The sequence below is a fragment of the Diorhabda sublineata genome, chromosome 3 (genome assembly GCF_026230105.1).
Source record: "Diorhabda sublineata isolate icDioSubl1.1 chromosome 3, icDioSubl1.1, whole genome shotgun sequence".
NCBI classification, from domain to species: domain Eukaryota; kingdom Metazoa; phylum Arthropoda; class Insecta; order Coleoptera; family Chrysomelidae; genus Diorhabda; species Diorhabda sublineata.
In genome coordinates, this window is record NC_079476.1 from 30,013,654 (window position 1) to 30,029,854 (window position 16,201).

Sequence of the window (16,201 nt, forward strand, 5' to 3'; positions counted from 1 at the left end):
ATTATTTGGAGAACATTCTGTATAATCCAATAGAGACCATAATATTTTAGGTATTATAAAGAATATTCTTCATATCAGAACATCCGTTTATATTCGTTTGATGATATTTTCATAATTGTAATCAAGTGTCTGTTTATAATTAAACGCATAGTTCGGTTTTTTATAGTCCAAAGATTAGAAGAAATGTTCCTCTCAAGGGGTTATCTAATTGGATAGAATTGTTTACATACAAAACGTTTTAAGGGATATCAGAACGACGACCGTTTATCTGAATCCATTATCTTCAGCATGTCGCACATTAGTACGAAAAGACAAAATAATTACTGGGATATATGAGTCGCACTCATGACCTTTAAACGATCGGACAAGTTTTCCAAATTAGTTGAAATCTCTCTGAAAGATAAATTATGCATTAGCGTAACATTTTTATTACGAGATCAATTATTGATTATTAAATAAATCAGATTTAAGTTTTTTACTTCGGAGAGTATGATACACAAAGTATTGATGAAAAGTTGAATACTGAAACACACAAAATTGTATAGTATCGACACTGAAATTTTCGATACATATATAGAAAGAGGCTCAGCGAAAAATGTCTAGTCACCAACTGAAAATTTTTTTATTACCTCGCAAATTCTACCGATATCATCGATTTGTATGAAAATTTGGAATTAAACTTTTCTCTCCATTATACATGCAATATAAATATTACGTTAATTATGCCTTTCAGAATAGAAATAATATTTTTTTTTATCAAATAAAGCAGGAAATAAGAAAATTTGATTTTTTTCATAATCTTTTGGCTTGATAATAATATAACTCATTTACATTTTCTTAATAGAAAAATTTAAAAATTTATGCACATTTTAGTTATTTTGGAGGAAAAACTAGCTAAAAAATAGACTCTGGAAGCATACCGGATCCTAAATATATAAAAAGTAGTCGTACTTCGATTTTTTCCATAAATGACCATAATCTACGTTTTTGTATATATTTATACATGTATTTAGTTTTTTGGGCTTAAGATAATGAAAGCAATTTTAAAATAGTTAAATATTTATTTACAGTACTGCAGGTATTTGGGACCGTGACTTATTTTTCTTTTCTCATCGGTCTTCAACTGATTTCATAATTCTTCTCCGGTTGTGGTTGCGATTCTTACTTTTGGCCTCCAATTCGGTTCTACCTCTCCAATATTCTTAGTTCGCACCAACCATCCTATTATTTGGGCTTTTATGTATCTTTTTATTGATGGGTATTCATACAAAACCTTAAGTTCATCATTAATTGTTTTTCTCCATAGTTCTTCACTCTGTTTTTATTTCTTCAAAAATTTTCCTCGGTTTTCTGGTTATTAAGCTAAATCGACTACATATGTAATTATTTGCTGTTTATGGTAATAAATGATTCCTGTTGTTTGTATCTTGCTATCTCTTAAACTTTTTTCCAACGTAAGATTGAAATCCACTGTCGATATTTAATCTCCTTGTTGCAATTACCTTCCGCCCTAAATTTCTTTGTTACAATTCAATCACTCATTACTCTACTGTTTGAGTTATCGAATGTAATCTTGACTAGCTTCAATATTTTTATCAAGATTTTATTTCTATGTACAATGTCACAAGCATGCTAAAAATCTATAAACATAATATGAAAGCCTATATTTCATTTATTACCATCTTAAGGGTAATTATCTGATCTGTTATTCCTCTTCCTCTCTTGAAACCTCCATGGTATCATCTCATTATCATTTCTTGGTATACGTTGAGTCTGTTACTCACAACTTTCAAAGAGGTAGCTACTTTTTACGCCGTCGTTAGCTTGCGGGTAGTCTATGAAGAGGTGATGCACTTTTATGTTGTATTTGTAGCACTTCTCAAGGTTACTAAAAGGCGTCAACTCCTCTTCTGCATCAATTTACAGAATGATTATTGAAATGGACAATAATTGGCTATAGTATTTGCAGAGCTAATTTAAATTTCTTCATGATCCAGTACACTACTATCAAACATTAGTCTGATATTAGCTAAACTTAGTTTGTTTATAAGTTTTATAGTGGTAATTGTAGAGCTGCTGCTAGACAATATCACAGAATATTTCCTAATCGAACTCCCAGTCATCCAATATTTGGGTCAGGTTTTAATTATTTGTGGAAAAATAGTACTTTTCCCAGTGGACTAATAGAACGACATGTAGGTGGAGCGCAGAAAGATGACATTTTTGAAGCTGTTACGATGAACGTTACAATAAGCTCTAGTAAGTCGAGAACGTAATGTAGCTCAATCGAAAGTAAGTGAGTCTTACAAAAAACTTATTTGATACGGGTTTCACATTCAAATGGTTCAGCGACAACATCCTGAAGATATAATCCATAGGTTAGAATTTTGTAGATGGATTAACAATATCGACCAACGCTGTTCAGTATACTATTTACAGATGAAGCGCTATTTACGGGATAAATAATCACCGTATTACACATGTTTGCGAAGGAGAAAAACCCCATGCTATCCGAGAATGTCGACCAAGTTAGCTTTTCGGTTAACGTTTGAATTGATATCATAAATGACTAATTAGTAGGTCCTCACTTTTTGATGGTTCTGTAAGAGGACCGAGCTATGACTTTACAAAATATTTTGGCCGGATTTTGCTTACCAGCGCGAACGTTGTTATCCGACCGATGTATTTTTAACACTTTCTACGGTCAGTGAGAAAACATCTAAATAATGATTCTGATAACCGGTGGATAGGAAATGAAGGTCCTATTTTATAAGCTTCAAGATTTCAATCCCGTTGATTACCATATTTGGGAACGATTGTAGCAACTAGTTTACAAAGAGATTAATCATCGCCAACAATTAATTGGTGGAATTATGCATTTTTGTGATACTATTAGAAACGATCACCATAGTATCCATAATTCAATACGGCAATCAACAATTCGGTAACAAAAATGTGTAGAGGTTGCTGGGCTCCATTTCGAGAATCTATTTTAAATGATTTTTGTTTTGTTGCAATTTTTGTTTTTTTCAGTTCTTATTTATGCATCTTTACTGCATAATTTTAGTTATTCTTTTAAATTTGTTGCTCGTAGTTATTATTATTAGTGACTGTTTTTTGTTGTTTGGTATTTGTCATTCGTCATAATCCTATACAGTTTAACATTTTAGTAAAAATAATCACAATTTACAACAGTTGTTTGGATTAATACCTTATTATTAGATACATTATTATGATTTTTTGATAAAATTCAATCATTCATACATATTATACAGGAAGCAATACTCAACACGAACCCCAAAAATTTTTTTTCCAAAGCCGGTCCTGCAATTCCGAACATTAAGCCATACCAGTCTAATGTCTTGTCCTGATAGTAATCTACTGCATCGTGAAAAACTTTAAAAAATTAAATGTTCTGTGTAAACACTTACCCAATTAAATCCATGTAAATTAATAAAAAGAAGAAAGAATTTTTTTAACAGTCACATCATCTTCCTCTTGAGGAACGCTACATATGCTAGAAGTATGTAAAGTTCCTCAATACTCCTGTGTATACAAATTCTTTAATATACAGAAATTTGATCCTAAAATTACCACAAGAAAGGAATATAAATTTCTTAATCTTTAAGCTATTCAAGTGACTCTCAAAATCATTTTACAGGCAATTCCCAGAGTTGCAAGTCTTTTGTTTTGTCTTTTCTAAATCCCTCCATGTTTAATATTTTCTAAAATATACAATGAAATAAAGAAGATAATGAAGAATATAATAAAAATAAATTCGTGAAAAAATTATTAAAAACATTAAGAAATTATTAGGTATTGGTAGTCATGTGTATAATAAATATTTATAACTAGATACCCTATCCGATTTTTATTATTTATAAAAAAATATGAATCAACTTTTTCTTAAACACTTGGGTGTATGTGGTGCAGTGCATTCAAAGATGTTCAAGATGTAGTGGTCATTCTTCAACAAATATAAATAGTATCCGCCTGGGATTTTTATAGAAATTTCCGAGTTTCATGAATCAATTCCAAATCTCAAATTACCTCGAAACACCCGTTTTAAGTCGATAAATGATTATTCGTAAGTCATTTAGTTTAGAAAATGCTGACAAATATTTGACTTGGCAGAATATTGGAGTGAGTAGCTTGTGTATGGTTTTTCTTGAAAGGGTGTTTGCTTTCTCTCAAATATAATGAATTTATAAATATTATATACTGCTCCCATATGAGATTTTACATACTGTAGGTAAATATTTGCAGCGTCTACAGAATACCTAATAAAATTTTAATACTATATATCTACATGAGTATCATATTATCAATAATATGCCAAAATACAGAAGTGAGAATGTGCACAGAATATAGAAATGTGATGTGTGGAAACTGTAAAAAAATACGTGGAATTCTGTTGGAGAAACAATATTTAAATTTAAAGAAGCGTTCTTATTCCAAATTGCTTTAAACATTATCCTCAATTTTCTCAGTAATATCATTACATGAAGGGTTTTTCTAGTATTTTAGCATTTAATAATGCTCTTGTCTGAAAAATATTTTGTTTTGTGGAGTTATTCATTTTGAACTATACTGATAGATATATTATCTGAAATGGAAAACAGATAATTGAAAAATAGGAAACATACTAATAAGAATAAAACTGTATGAGTTTTAAATTTGATTTTTTTTTAAAAAGCATGTTTCTATATTTAAACGATGTATCTATCTATTAAAAAATCAAGAGAGAAACTGACAAGTTTAACAAACCAGCAGAGATAACGTAACCTCGGTTTTGATATTCATTATACTTTTTCTATTCTTCATTTTTTCTATTTTAGTCGTCGTATATATTATTTTTTATACGTCCGTTATAATATTCATGTTTTTTTCCATTCATTTGCATTCATAAAGAATGTTATTTCTGAATCGGTCGGAAAGCGTGAAAAAAAAAATACCGTAGCGGCTCATTTTTTCACTCTTTTACGTTAAAAAAAGTGCTATAACGTGATATTTTTAACGCAATTATAAAATTGTTTTATCAAAATAGTGGCCTCTCTTTCTCATGTCAATTCGTTTCTCCGATAAACTGTCACTTTTATTTCTTGCTTCACAGAAAAAGTGTGGAAGTCTTCGACACTTTGGTCGACTTATTCAAAACTGAAAGGCACCCTAATGGTAAATAACAACGTAGACATCAGTAAATACTCTAAACTCATTGAATATTTGAAAAATAAATCAGTTGGCTATAGACCCAAAAAATCTAAAACATTTGCCCGTGAAGAAATAATATAAGTTTAATAATAAGTTTCAGTTACAAACTCCAGATCATTATCTAATGCTTATAAGTAAAAAATTTTAATGTAAACTTATTATTTGTAACATCTTTCAGGTTTCAGAATCGTAGGACTCTGCGGAGGGAGGAATTATATAAAATCACAATCACAATACCTGATACAAAAGCTCATGTTCAACGTCGATTGGTGGAATATCTAACAATACATTAAACTTGGTGAAAATTTTTAAAAAATATGAAAACCATCGACCAACAAATGTCAAAATAGATCATTTCTTTTTACAGTATAGAAATGGAAAATGGAAAACTCAAGCTGTAGGTATCAATACCTTTTCAAAAATTCTCTCGCTTATCGCAACATATTTGAATTTGCCTAATCCAAAAAACTACACTGAGCATACATTTCGACGCTTTTCGGTGTCTTTATTAGTGGATTCCGGTGGTGATATAATTCAACGGAAGAAGCACGGTGGGTGGAAATCCAACACAGTTGAGGAGGTTTACGTACACGACTCAATAAAAAACAAAATGGATTCCGCAATGAAAATTTTAACAGGAACAACTAGTTCGACTACAAGCAACATTGTAAATGTTCACGATCCTACCAACAATCCAATAAGTACTGATACAACTATAGACGATCTTACTTGTTTGAACTCGTTAAATGTTGCCAATTGAAGTACCAATAGTAATGTAACTTCTTCACTTCAAATTAATAATGCTCACAGTTGTACTTTTAATATCACTATTACAAAATAAAAATTGATAAAAGTTTTGTCTAAATTTTCTAAATATACGGCCGTAGAAAAAATTTGGTATGAAACTCGTGAGTAAAGTAACTATTTTTTTCACTTGTAGGAATTGCCATCAAACCGTCCTACTCGTGAAAAACGTATTACTTTACTCACTTGTTGCATAAATAACTATTCCAGATATACCCAACATAAGGGAATGTCAAATAAAGTGGAATTTAACACACCCAAAGTACGACAAACATCTTTTTTTGATAAGAATTACTCTTAAATTTTTATAAATAGGTTAATAGTAATTACACGTAGTCCTGTATTTATTTTCACATCCCAGAAAAATTGGATTTTAAGAAAGAAAACTAAAAAAGTATGTAAAAAATCAAATTATTCATGCTTCACTATAAATTCCTCAAATCCAAATAATCTCAAATGAAAACAGTTGTAATTATCAAGAGCCTTTGTGAGAAATTATTTCGGTCCTAATTAGTAATGTGGCAATTTATACAGTAAAACCCGTAGGATTTGCGTGTTAATTACAAGAATATCGTGTTAAGCGTCAGTGGAATGCGTACTTTGTCTTTTATTGTAGATTGATTTAATGTTATAATTCGTCAATATCCTAATTGTTTAAAAGCGCTGAACTACACAAAAAAAACTAGACAAAACGATAAGATGACGTTGTTTATATAGTAAGAATTTAAATAATTCACATTAAGTTCAATATTTTAGTTCTGACTTAAAGTAATTCATATTCAGAATTTATTAAGTATTTTAATAAAGTCACATCGTTGTAAAATATACAGGGCTTCCTTAAAGTAAAGCATAAATGAACAGTCAGATTTTAAATGAAACACGGATTTTCCTTTGCTAAGCTGGATCCAAGTTTATTGAAATTAATACAAAATATAGTAATAAAGTGGTCGATTTTAGATCCGAAAATATTGTTTGTTAGCGTACACTTTAGATTTAAATAACCCCATAAAAATAATCTGATAAGGAGAGATCGGGCGTACCAGCGGAACATTTCATCAATGCTGTATAACGTAAATATAATAATTTTTGAACGGCTTACCCTATATAGTGTAGCACATTAGAGTTTAATTAATTACTTCAAAGCTAAAGTCAATTTTTCTCTTATATATGTCCTCGAATAGGCAGTATTCATATTGTTATTTAAGGATTATAATTAATCAGTGAAAACTTCTACCATTATGGTTATCAACCAGACAAACAACGAAAATATTTATTTATACATCATAAAAAGTGAACAACTAAGGTATCTTTGTACGCGATTGTACCTTATAGTTTAATAACAATAAAAGCATTTTTTTCTTGCTGACTCATATTCTTTGATAATATTTTATTCTAATGTTCTTCTTATTTCCTAATTTATTTAAACTTTTTTTCAACGGTGGGGTGAATTTATACACTGTCTTTTACGTACTTAATTCATTTAAGCACTTACACTAGACTTATTTATATATAAATAAGTCTATATAAATATATAAAAATTAACTTATTTCGAATACTTGACTCACTATATAATTAATTTAGCTTCAACGGTTACTTTTCTATGTCGTTCTGTTCATTATGACTTCCAATTATAAACTAAATTACTCCGCTAAACAAATTCGTTTATATATCCAAAAATAATTTCTCAAAAATTCCAGAAAATTAGTCTAGAAAATCTAGAAAATTAGTTCTAACAAAAAAACAATATAAAAAAAAACGTTAGACGTCTTACTGTCAAACGTTGGGGCCTCGACTAGGGTAAAACTGCCATTGTCTTCGGTTTTGAGTATTGCATGTGGACTGCAGGATTTCATTTGTTCGATCTCCTTTTCTACTACTACTACTGGAATATTTTCTGTTCCTATTTTAGAAATGACATTCTATTTTCCACGTCAGAAGCAATATCATTTTTAATGTAGAATTTAATGCAGAAATATCGCTCTTCATAGTGGAAATATTTTCCTTCTAAACAGAAATGTCGTCTTGCGTTGTCGAAATCTCCTCTTCCAATTTTAGTAGAAATTGACGAGATCAAGATGGAAGATTCTTCTTTGAATAAATAATTTTCTCGATCAAATCCGTCACTTACTATTGCCACATTGAGTCTTTCTACTAGTTCACTGTTCTCACCGGACATTTCCAACTCGCAATTCTCCAGTTTGGCTTTTAGTTCTGTCTCATCACAAGTCTTTTAGCCATGATTATGTCACTATTTTTTTACAATACCCCACACCTGACAACAATGTAATATTTATTTATTTATACTATTTCTATCGGTGGGGTAAATTTATACACTGTGTTCTACGTACTTAATTTATTTAAACATTTACGCTTGACTTAACAACCACCGGTTACTTTTCTATTTCGGTTTTAATTATTTAATTATACTTTAAAATTGTGGAGAATAAGCAATTAAAATAAATAAATAAAAAGACCTAATAATTAGTTCTAAATAAACAATGTAAACCATTCGCCGCTGTGATAAAAACAATCATTAAAGCTCCGCCAAATTTTAGAATTCCATTATATCTGGCAGGCCTGTTTTCACAGCACATATCATGGACTTGTTTGTAACAATATTATAAGTACGAAATAGTAGTTAAAAATGTTTCCCACTTAATCGGACAAAATGAGAGAAGATATGAAACGCTTGAATTTAGTGAAGAAATCAGTTTAGGACGTCAAGGTTTATATAACGAGTATCAATATAGTATGAGACGAAATCTGGAAATCATTTGACAATATTGGAGGACAAATATAATAAGCTTTGTAACGACATATTCACTAATTTAATCATTATTAAAGTTCGAAAGTAAATATGGCAACAGAGCATTCCGAAAAAACAAAGACCACTGGCTTAGAAGGCACTCATAGACAGTCTAAAATGCCGCATATGAGTAACACATGTGTAGTGATAAAAATAAATATTGTTTTCAACCGATATTTGTTAAAAGGTTGTTCAAGGTTATTCGAAGAAAGTAAAAAAGCCTTTGTAACAAAGTGCCGTGCCGATCAGTGACGTACGCCAAAGTTCATACTATTTATTACATTTTTTTTTGGTCGGTGAGAATACTAAATTGCAACAGAAAAATACAATTCATTAAAGTAATACCTAAATTAACATCTATCCAACTGTGAAATGAATGTTCTATTAAACTTTACAAAACAATTTTCTGAGATTTGCTTCCAAACACTTCTCCTCTTTCCTTGGGGCTTAGTATATACAGGAATTTTAATCGTTAGATCACTATACAAGGTTTGTCCAAAAAATATGTACCTATAAAAGATGAATAAGTTTATTTGTTCAATTATTCAGGTATTACAATATGGTCTCCTTCAAAGTACTCTTCCTGAAACAAAATGCACTTCTGCCAACGCCGTTTCCACTATTGATAACATTGCTGGATATATTTAGTTTTGATGCCTCGTCAATTCTGTGTTGATGACTTCCACATCTCCCAAGTGCGGCCCCCCAAGCACCATTTTGCTGACAAGAACATTCACGCACAACGAGCAACGCGTTAGTGGACGCATTATCGTGCGTCCCCTCGTACCAAATCCGGTCGAACTCGGTCCACACGAGCTTTGAAGCGTCTCAAAACTTCAACGTAAAAATGTCGGTTTACTCTATGGCCGGGAGAGACAAATTTCTTGTAAACAATGAATCAAAGAGAACAATCAACATTGTCTTCACATTGGACCTTCACTTCCATACCTTACTTTAAGATTTGAGCTCCACATCCAATTCCTAAGACCAGGACTTGTCTCCAGTGATGACTTGGTTGAGAAAGTCCCCACTTTCTCCTGCTTTCAACCAATCCTCACAACACTCAACCCTTTTTGCTTTCTGTTCTGAAATCAAGAGCTTCGATATGATTTTAGCAAACAATTTCTTCAGAATTTTGTTAAATATTGTTTTGTAGATTGACAGCTCGTCAGCTATTATTGTGACTGTCAATCTACGATCTTTAAGAGCGCAAGTCTTAGTTCGTTGGAGAATTTCACCTGAACTCCATGTTGACGGGCCTTCTGGGCGAGAGCCACCTTTCACTTCACACCTCGCTCTCTCAAAATTTTGTTCATGGTTGTTTCCGTAAACTTGATTCAAAAACTTAACAATCTCACGGCCACTCTTGCCTAGTTTTGCAAGTAACTTGATTGATTTAGTTAAAACCACCTGGAACAAAACTATTGTCGCTACCTGCATGCATTATTACATTAAGAATATTAATTTCTAGAGGTGGAACATTATTTACTATGTATCATTTTTAAGGCGAATAAATATTTATCAATCTTATTTTACTTGGTATCTCATCTTTTCACAAAATTATGTAATACTACACCTCTTTAATAACACTTCGTTGTATGTATGTATAATTTTAAGTCTACTACGATCCAAAGGATATGTTCTCACTACTTTGAGCGAGTTCAAGATATGGTAGTAGTAGTCTGACATACTTTGGAAAAATGTGGAAAGAAGTTTCGTCTTTTACGTAGCAGAATTTGCACATTGCATCCTCTACTAAACCTACTCATGCGAGTATCCGTAAAGTATGCTTACATAGATTAACCTTCAATAGCTCTTCGGCTATAGGTTCCCAGGAGTATTTGTTTCAGCTCCTGTAGATTATACCAATAAGTGATAAAACATCATGTACTGGTATAATCTATCTTCCTCCTTTTCTTGTGTTCTCTCTATTATCCTGTAAACTATTCCACAGATGGGTTCAGGTCTTATCAATAGTTCATCTGGCCCTGCTTTAGCAAATCTGTCCGCTAATTCATTAATCTCCACTCCAGTTTGTCCCGGGACCGTAGCTCACTTAATTCCTTCAGATAATCCGTTTGTTTGGTAATTTGGTAATGCATTGATTCAAAATAATTGAAATATATTTTATGAAATGTTTTTGCACGGCCCTGTTAATCAAACAAACTCACATGTTATTAACACAAAAATACCATTTAAAAAAATGATTGATGTGCTGATATCTTCAATCGGTCAGACACGGCATTTGACAATAAGAAAAGTGAATAATGGATTGATTTAATAGCTAAATATCAACGGAAAATTCAAGGACGAACAAAAATTCTTTTGTTCTTTTTGGTATTGTTGAACAAAGTTTTACTACAATAGTATATTGTTTTATTTGGAGTGCCAGTCATCCACAATTCTCGATTCATTATATAGGATGGCCGGAAGATTGACGTAAAAAAAACAGGTCCCTCGTGTCATGGGGTATTCGAATAACCCCCATGAATGTTCTGCGATTTTTCACGGTTTTCAAGTTATGAATTTTTTTATAAAGTTTTGAGAATTTTAGATTTGCCATCTTAAAAATAATCTACAAAGAAAAGTATTAGACTTTTCTGATATTTTTTTGGAACTAAATCGTCATGAATAGTACTATTATACATAAAATAACCAGCTTCGTAACTTTGATAAAAATTATGGAAATGTTGGTCTCAATAGAAAAAGTTGCGTATTTTGAATTATGATCTGAATTTTCAAATTTAAATTAAAAATTTAAACAGGCTACTTCATGGTTTCTTAGTAGGCTTGAAAAGTGCGTTCAACACTCATCAATAAAAAATATTCTTAGTTGAATTTGCTAGAATTAGCCTTCAAAGACAGCGAAGTGGAAAAAAATCAAACAATTGGTTTAAAATAAATTCTTGCTATTTTATGATTTTTCTGATCAGTTTATGATAGAAAATACTGCAAAGTAAAAAAATTGCTTTAGAGGTTGATTGGTCAAGAAAAGTTTTAGGTAAAAAAAAGGTATGGCAATAAATCACACATCATAATGTGAATAAAAAGAGATTTATTTACAAAATCAAAAAAATACTTGAAATTTTGCCAGAGAACTAGTTACATATGAATCTGAATAATGAAAATAACAAATAATTTATATCAACGTTGACTTCTCGACGTCCACACGTATTCATTAGCTGACTATGCAAGCTGGGCTATTAAGTTAGCACTTCTATATTTATTCCGTGATGAATTATCTCACCAATACTGATGGAAACTATTATAATCTGTTAATCATATAGTGAAGTGATACAAAATGTTCCTTATTTTACCCTCCATTAACGTATCGTTAACGTTGACTACTGGTTATTTATAGTTTTTATTGTATACAATAAGATTTACTACTAAAGGCAGATTGTACACTATTGGGAACCAAGCTTATAGTTAAGTAATTCCAAGTGTCCCTTGGACATTTGAAGTTCCATTAACGTATAACATACTTTTATTTTATATTGGTGTGACTCTAAACGACCATAAATATCCATTTTTATAACTAAGTATAGCTTTTGTACACGATAAGATTTGGTATTTAAGACAGCGTTTACACGGATACAGGGTTCTTTTTTTGCTTAATAAATAGTTTAACCACAACAATGAATTGAGTTATTTAACTGATGAGTTTTTCAAAATTTAATTTCATAAGCAACTTTTTTCAACAAATACTTATGCTTCTCAATTCTTTTATAGAGTAACATGAATCGTGATTTTCAATTTAATGAAGAGTTGAAAACTTTCTAAAAAAAGTTGAATAAACCTTGAAATGATAAACAACGTTTATCATTTCATTTATGATGTTTGCTGTTCCCAAAAGCTTTTGTTGAAAACTTGGAAAATAAACCGACATGTATAAAGTTTGACCAGATCTAAAAACACGACCTTTGTGATCTCGGAGGTGCAACTAGTCACTTCTTTCATACAAAAACTCTTAATCTCTCTACTGACAAGTAGTCCCGATGGATACATACATATTAGCTCCGGATCCTGCTGGAATTCGGAAAACTTGCTCAATTTAGAAACTTTATTCGAGATAAAAATAGAATGCTTTATCGTGTTTATTATTTTTTATACACAACGTAATTGACTTGTTTTAAAGTTCTAAGTGATTCACTAACATAAGAATTTACATAAACTTTGGGATTTTTGAGGAAGTAAAAAAAATTGGAAGCGTGCCAGTTTTCATTATATTTTCAATTATCATGGTGAGATTGAGATTAAAAAGTGTAATCGGTAGAATTCATACAGAGTGCTCGAACTAAAAATACAGTACCGTTTCAAGTGACATATCATTTGAAAGATAAGTTATGTCTCTACTCAATATTGTATGTTTTTAATTTAGGGAATTTTAGTAAGAATGGGTCGATCCATTTTGGCCAAATACTCTCTACAATTTTTTTATTTGCTACCGCCTTAGCTCTCCAACATTATAGGCACTAGCTTCCTACAATGGCCCGTTCTAATAAAAGTAATTCCCTTTCAGATAGGACTTACAGAAAAGTTTACGGGATGACTTCTAGATATTTGTACTACTCACACTCGATATAGTGCAGATTTTCCTCGTTTAGAATAAGGTTACAGTTATTATCATATTTGTAGTATTTTGTACAGGCTTCAACCACAGACTTCTTGTCTGATATTTATGGCTATTGTGACAAGCTCTCTACTACTTTCAGAGTACATCGACTGACTTATAGTAATGTTATAAAGTATCCACAGATGATGATCGAAAAATCATCAACCCCTTACATTTTCTTTATTTCCTTTAGTAGTTCTTCTACCAACAGATGCAGGAGGAACATGGATAGAAGACAACTTCACGTCACACTTCTACAATGGTAGTTCCATACTTGATGGTCGTGATCAACTGGCTGGACAGCGTATTGTTTTTCTATTTTCTGAGCTATTGCTACTCTACTTAATAGTGATATTCCAACCAATCCAAAGGCCCTGCTCCTGCCTGTGCCCCCAAAAGCGATACTAATATGCTCATTAAATCTCCGTTGATTTTCGAATTGGGTACACATGCAGGTTGCTGTTTTGGGGGTTCCTCGAATGGATAACTTCGAAGATATTTCGGAAATAACTCATGTAATAACAGCAAAAATTTGTATTTTTTACTTGCCCATCGACCATCTTATGTTTCACCCTTATGAAATAAGATGATCCTGATAGTCGACTTAAATTTTGGGAAAAACGTATATTGCGCAGTTTTCTCAAAGTCTACCTTTATGTTCGATGATGAATTTAAGAGATAACTGCCATTATTAGCGTTGGAGCCACCTTCATTTATTTATAGAGGTACATTCACAAACATCCTAGAAGTTGAATGTGAAGGTTGATGATTTACATAATCACTTTATTACAGCCTTATTTATTGACGGAAATCTTAATGGAACTACTCATTTGTTAGAGACGTAATTGACTCAATATTTATGACAATCTTTTATAAGACCAACAGAATGAGATACTCCACATTATGGACGCGTAAAACAACGTTTTTCAGAGCTTTCAACAGGTAGGGAAGAGGTCTGATGGATTGCCTGACCAGATCACCGGATCTTTCTTTTTGTGTGAAATCCTCAGCTTTGCCTACAGATCTTGCAGGCTACTCCATTCGTGGCCGGTAAGTATCTGGATCAATCAATCTTCTTCTTGTGCCATGTCTAATGAAGGCCACCTCTTACTTCTACCTTTGCTGTGCTCTCCATTTACCTCAAACGAAGGATCAGTTTAACGACGGATCCGAAAGTTAGGAGGTTATCTATGCCAGGCGATAGATAAATTTATTCCGTGTAAATGTTTTCCGTGAGGTGAATACCTTCCGTAGATTTGTACTTCCTAAGAGAATCAGAGGTACAAAAATATAAATCAGACTTTAAACGTTACAAGCAAATAAATGGATATCAAGCTATAAAGTTTCATTAAGATAAATTGATCGCTAAATGTGAAGAATATTAACAAATTTTTAAGAAAATGGAAAAAGGGCATACTTTTAAAACTCCAGTTAAGTGATATTCCAGTCAAATCTACTTATATTCTACTAAAGACTTTTTAATGTCCCTGTTCCCTTCCAGTGTTCTTTTGAACTTGGTGTATAAAAACACGTTTGCCGGCTCAGGAAATTATTGGTTTTCCGTAAAAAGCGCAACATCTGTCAGTTATGGTTTGATGTGCTCTTAAATCATAATTTTCCAAAAGGGAAACGATTTGGGCTATATGGAATGGCTAATTACTTTATGTGGAGGATATACAGGTTGATAACAAAATTTTAACAAATAAAACACTAAAATATCAAATTCTTTCACTTATTTCTTATAATATGCAACGAAAAATACAAGGTTGACGAGAAATTAATTCATGGCATTGCTTTGTACTTCATTGCGAATTAAACATTGAGTACGAGCTCAAGTATCAGTTACTGATACTACTACATATAAAAGAGATAGTGATGCATATATTACTTTTTAGTTTACGTAATTCCTTTTTCTATTGCAGGTACTGTGTGGAATTCGAAATAATCAAAGCTTCCAAAGCATGCCGAAAAGAAGAAGACTATAAGGCACTTAAAGAAGGTAGTTTTTTTTATTATCTTACTTCTTCGGTCGGAATTTAGGATCTTACTAATTAAATACCTGACATTATTTATAGGCCATGTTGTAGGTATTTAAAATGGCGGTATATAAGAACAAAAGAGAACCAATTGTGGAATTAAATTTTTCCATAGTGCATTTGAAATATTTAGAATATAAAAATATTCACAAAACGAGACGTTGAACGTTTCAATTGGATTATGAGAATATTAAGAAAAATAAGAACAGAATTTTTGCGGAGATCGTCAACTTCGTAATTACTTGAGCTGTAGCTCTTAAATTTCGAAAAAAAAGGAATAATAATGTTCTGCATTATACAAAAGGAGACTGCTGTGACGGATTATTAGTTGATTCAAAAGCGCGATACTAAATAGACAGTGTATTTTCTGCTGAAAAATCTCAATTTTTCGACAAAATGTCTGAAAACGTGTAAAAAACTTCGCGAAAATCGGGAGATAAAACGACGACGCAAGGAAAGCATTTATAAATTAATTTGGCACAGAAGATATTTGAATGTTTTATTTTTATTTTGGAGTAAAATAACAAAAAAAATTGACTCGTTCAATCAGCTACAGTTTATGCTGCGAAATGTTGATAAATAACATATAATTATTTCCATCACTTCCAACATTCCTCCTTGAAAATGAAAAAAAAAATATCCCTGAAGAGTGTATTCTGCAATAAACCATATACGCTCTTTGTTCTTTTTCTTCTTATTGTCTACACTGTTGTACGTTGTCCAATTGAT

At 31.5% G+C, this 16,201-nt stretch overlaps 1 protein-coding gene and 1 long non-coding RNA gene across 2 annotated transcripts in view; both read left to right on the forward strand.

The window, feature by feature from the left end:
* LOC130441889 (uncharacterized) overlaps window positions 1–6,014 on the forward strand; it is a 45,798-nt gene extending 39,784 nt beyond the window's left edge. Inside the window, exon 2 of the long non-coding RNA XR_008909653.1 lies at window positions 5,390–6,014. This is a non-coding gene — a long non-coding RNA (uncharacterized LOC130441889). The remainder of the gene's footprint in view (window positions 1–5,389) is intronic.
* The window catches only part of LOC130441887 (somatomedin-B and thrombospondin type-1 domain-containing protein), a 198,624-nt gene that overhangs the window by 173,896 nt on the left and 8,527 nt on the right, over window positions 1–16,201 (forward strand). Inside the window, exon 4 of the mRNA XM_056775713.1 lies at window positions 15,359–15,435. Within this exon, the coding sequence (XP_056631691.1) occupies window positions 15,359–15,435 (77 nt within the window). The remainder of the gene's footprint in view (window positions 1–15,358; window positions 15,436–16,201) is intronic.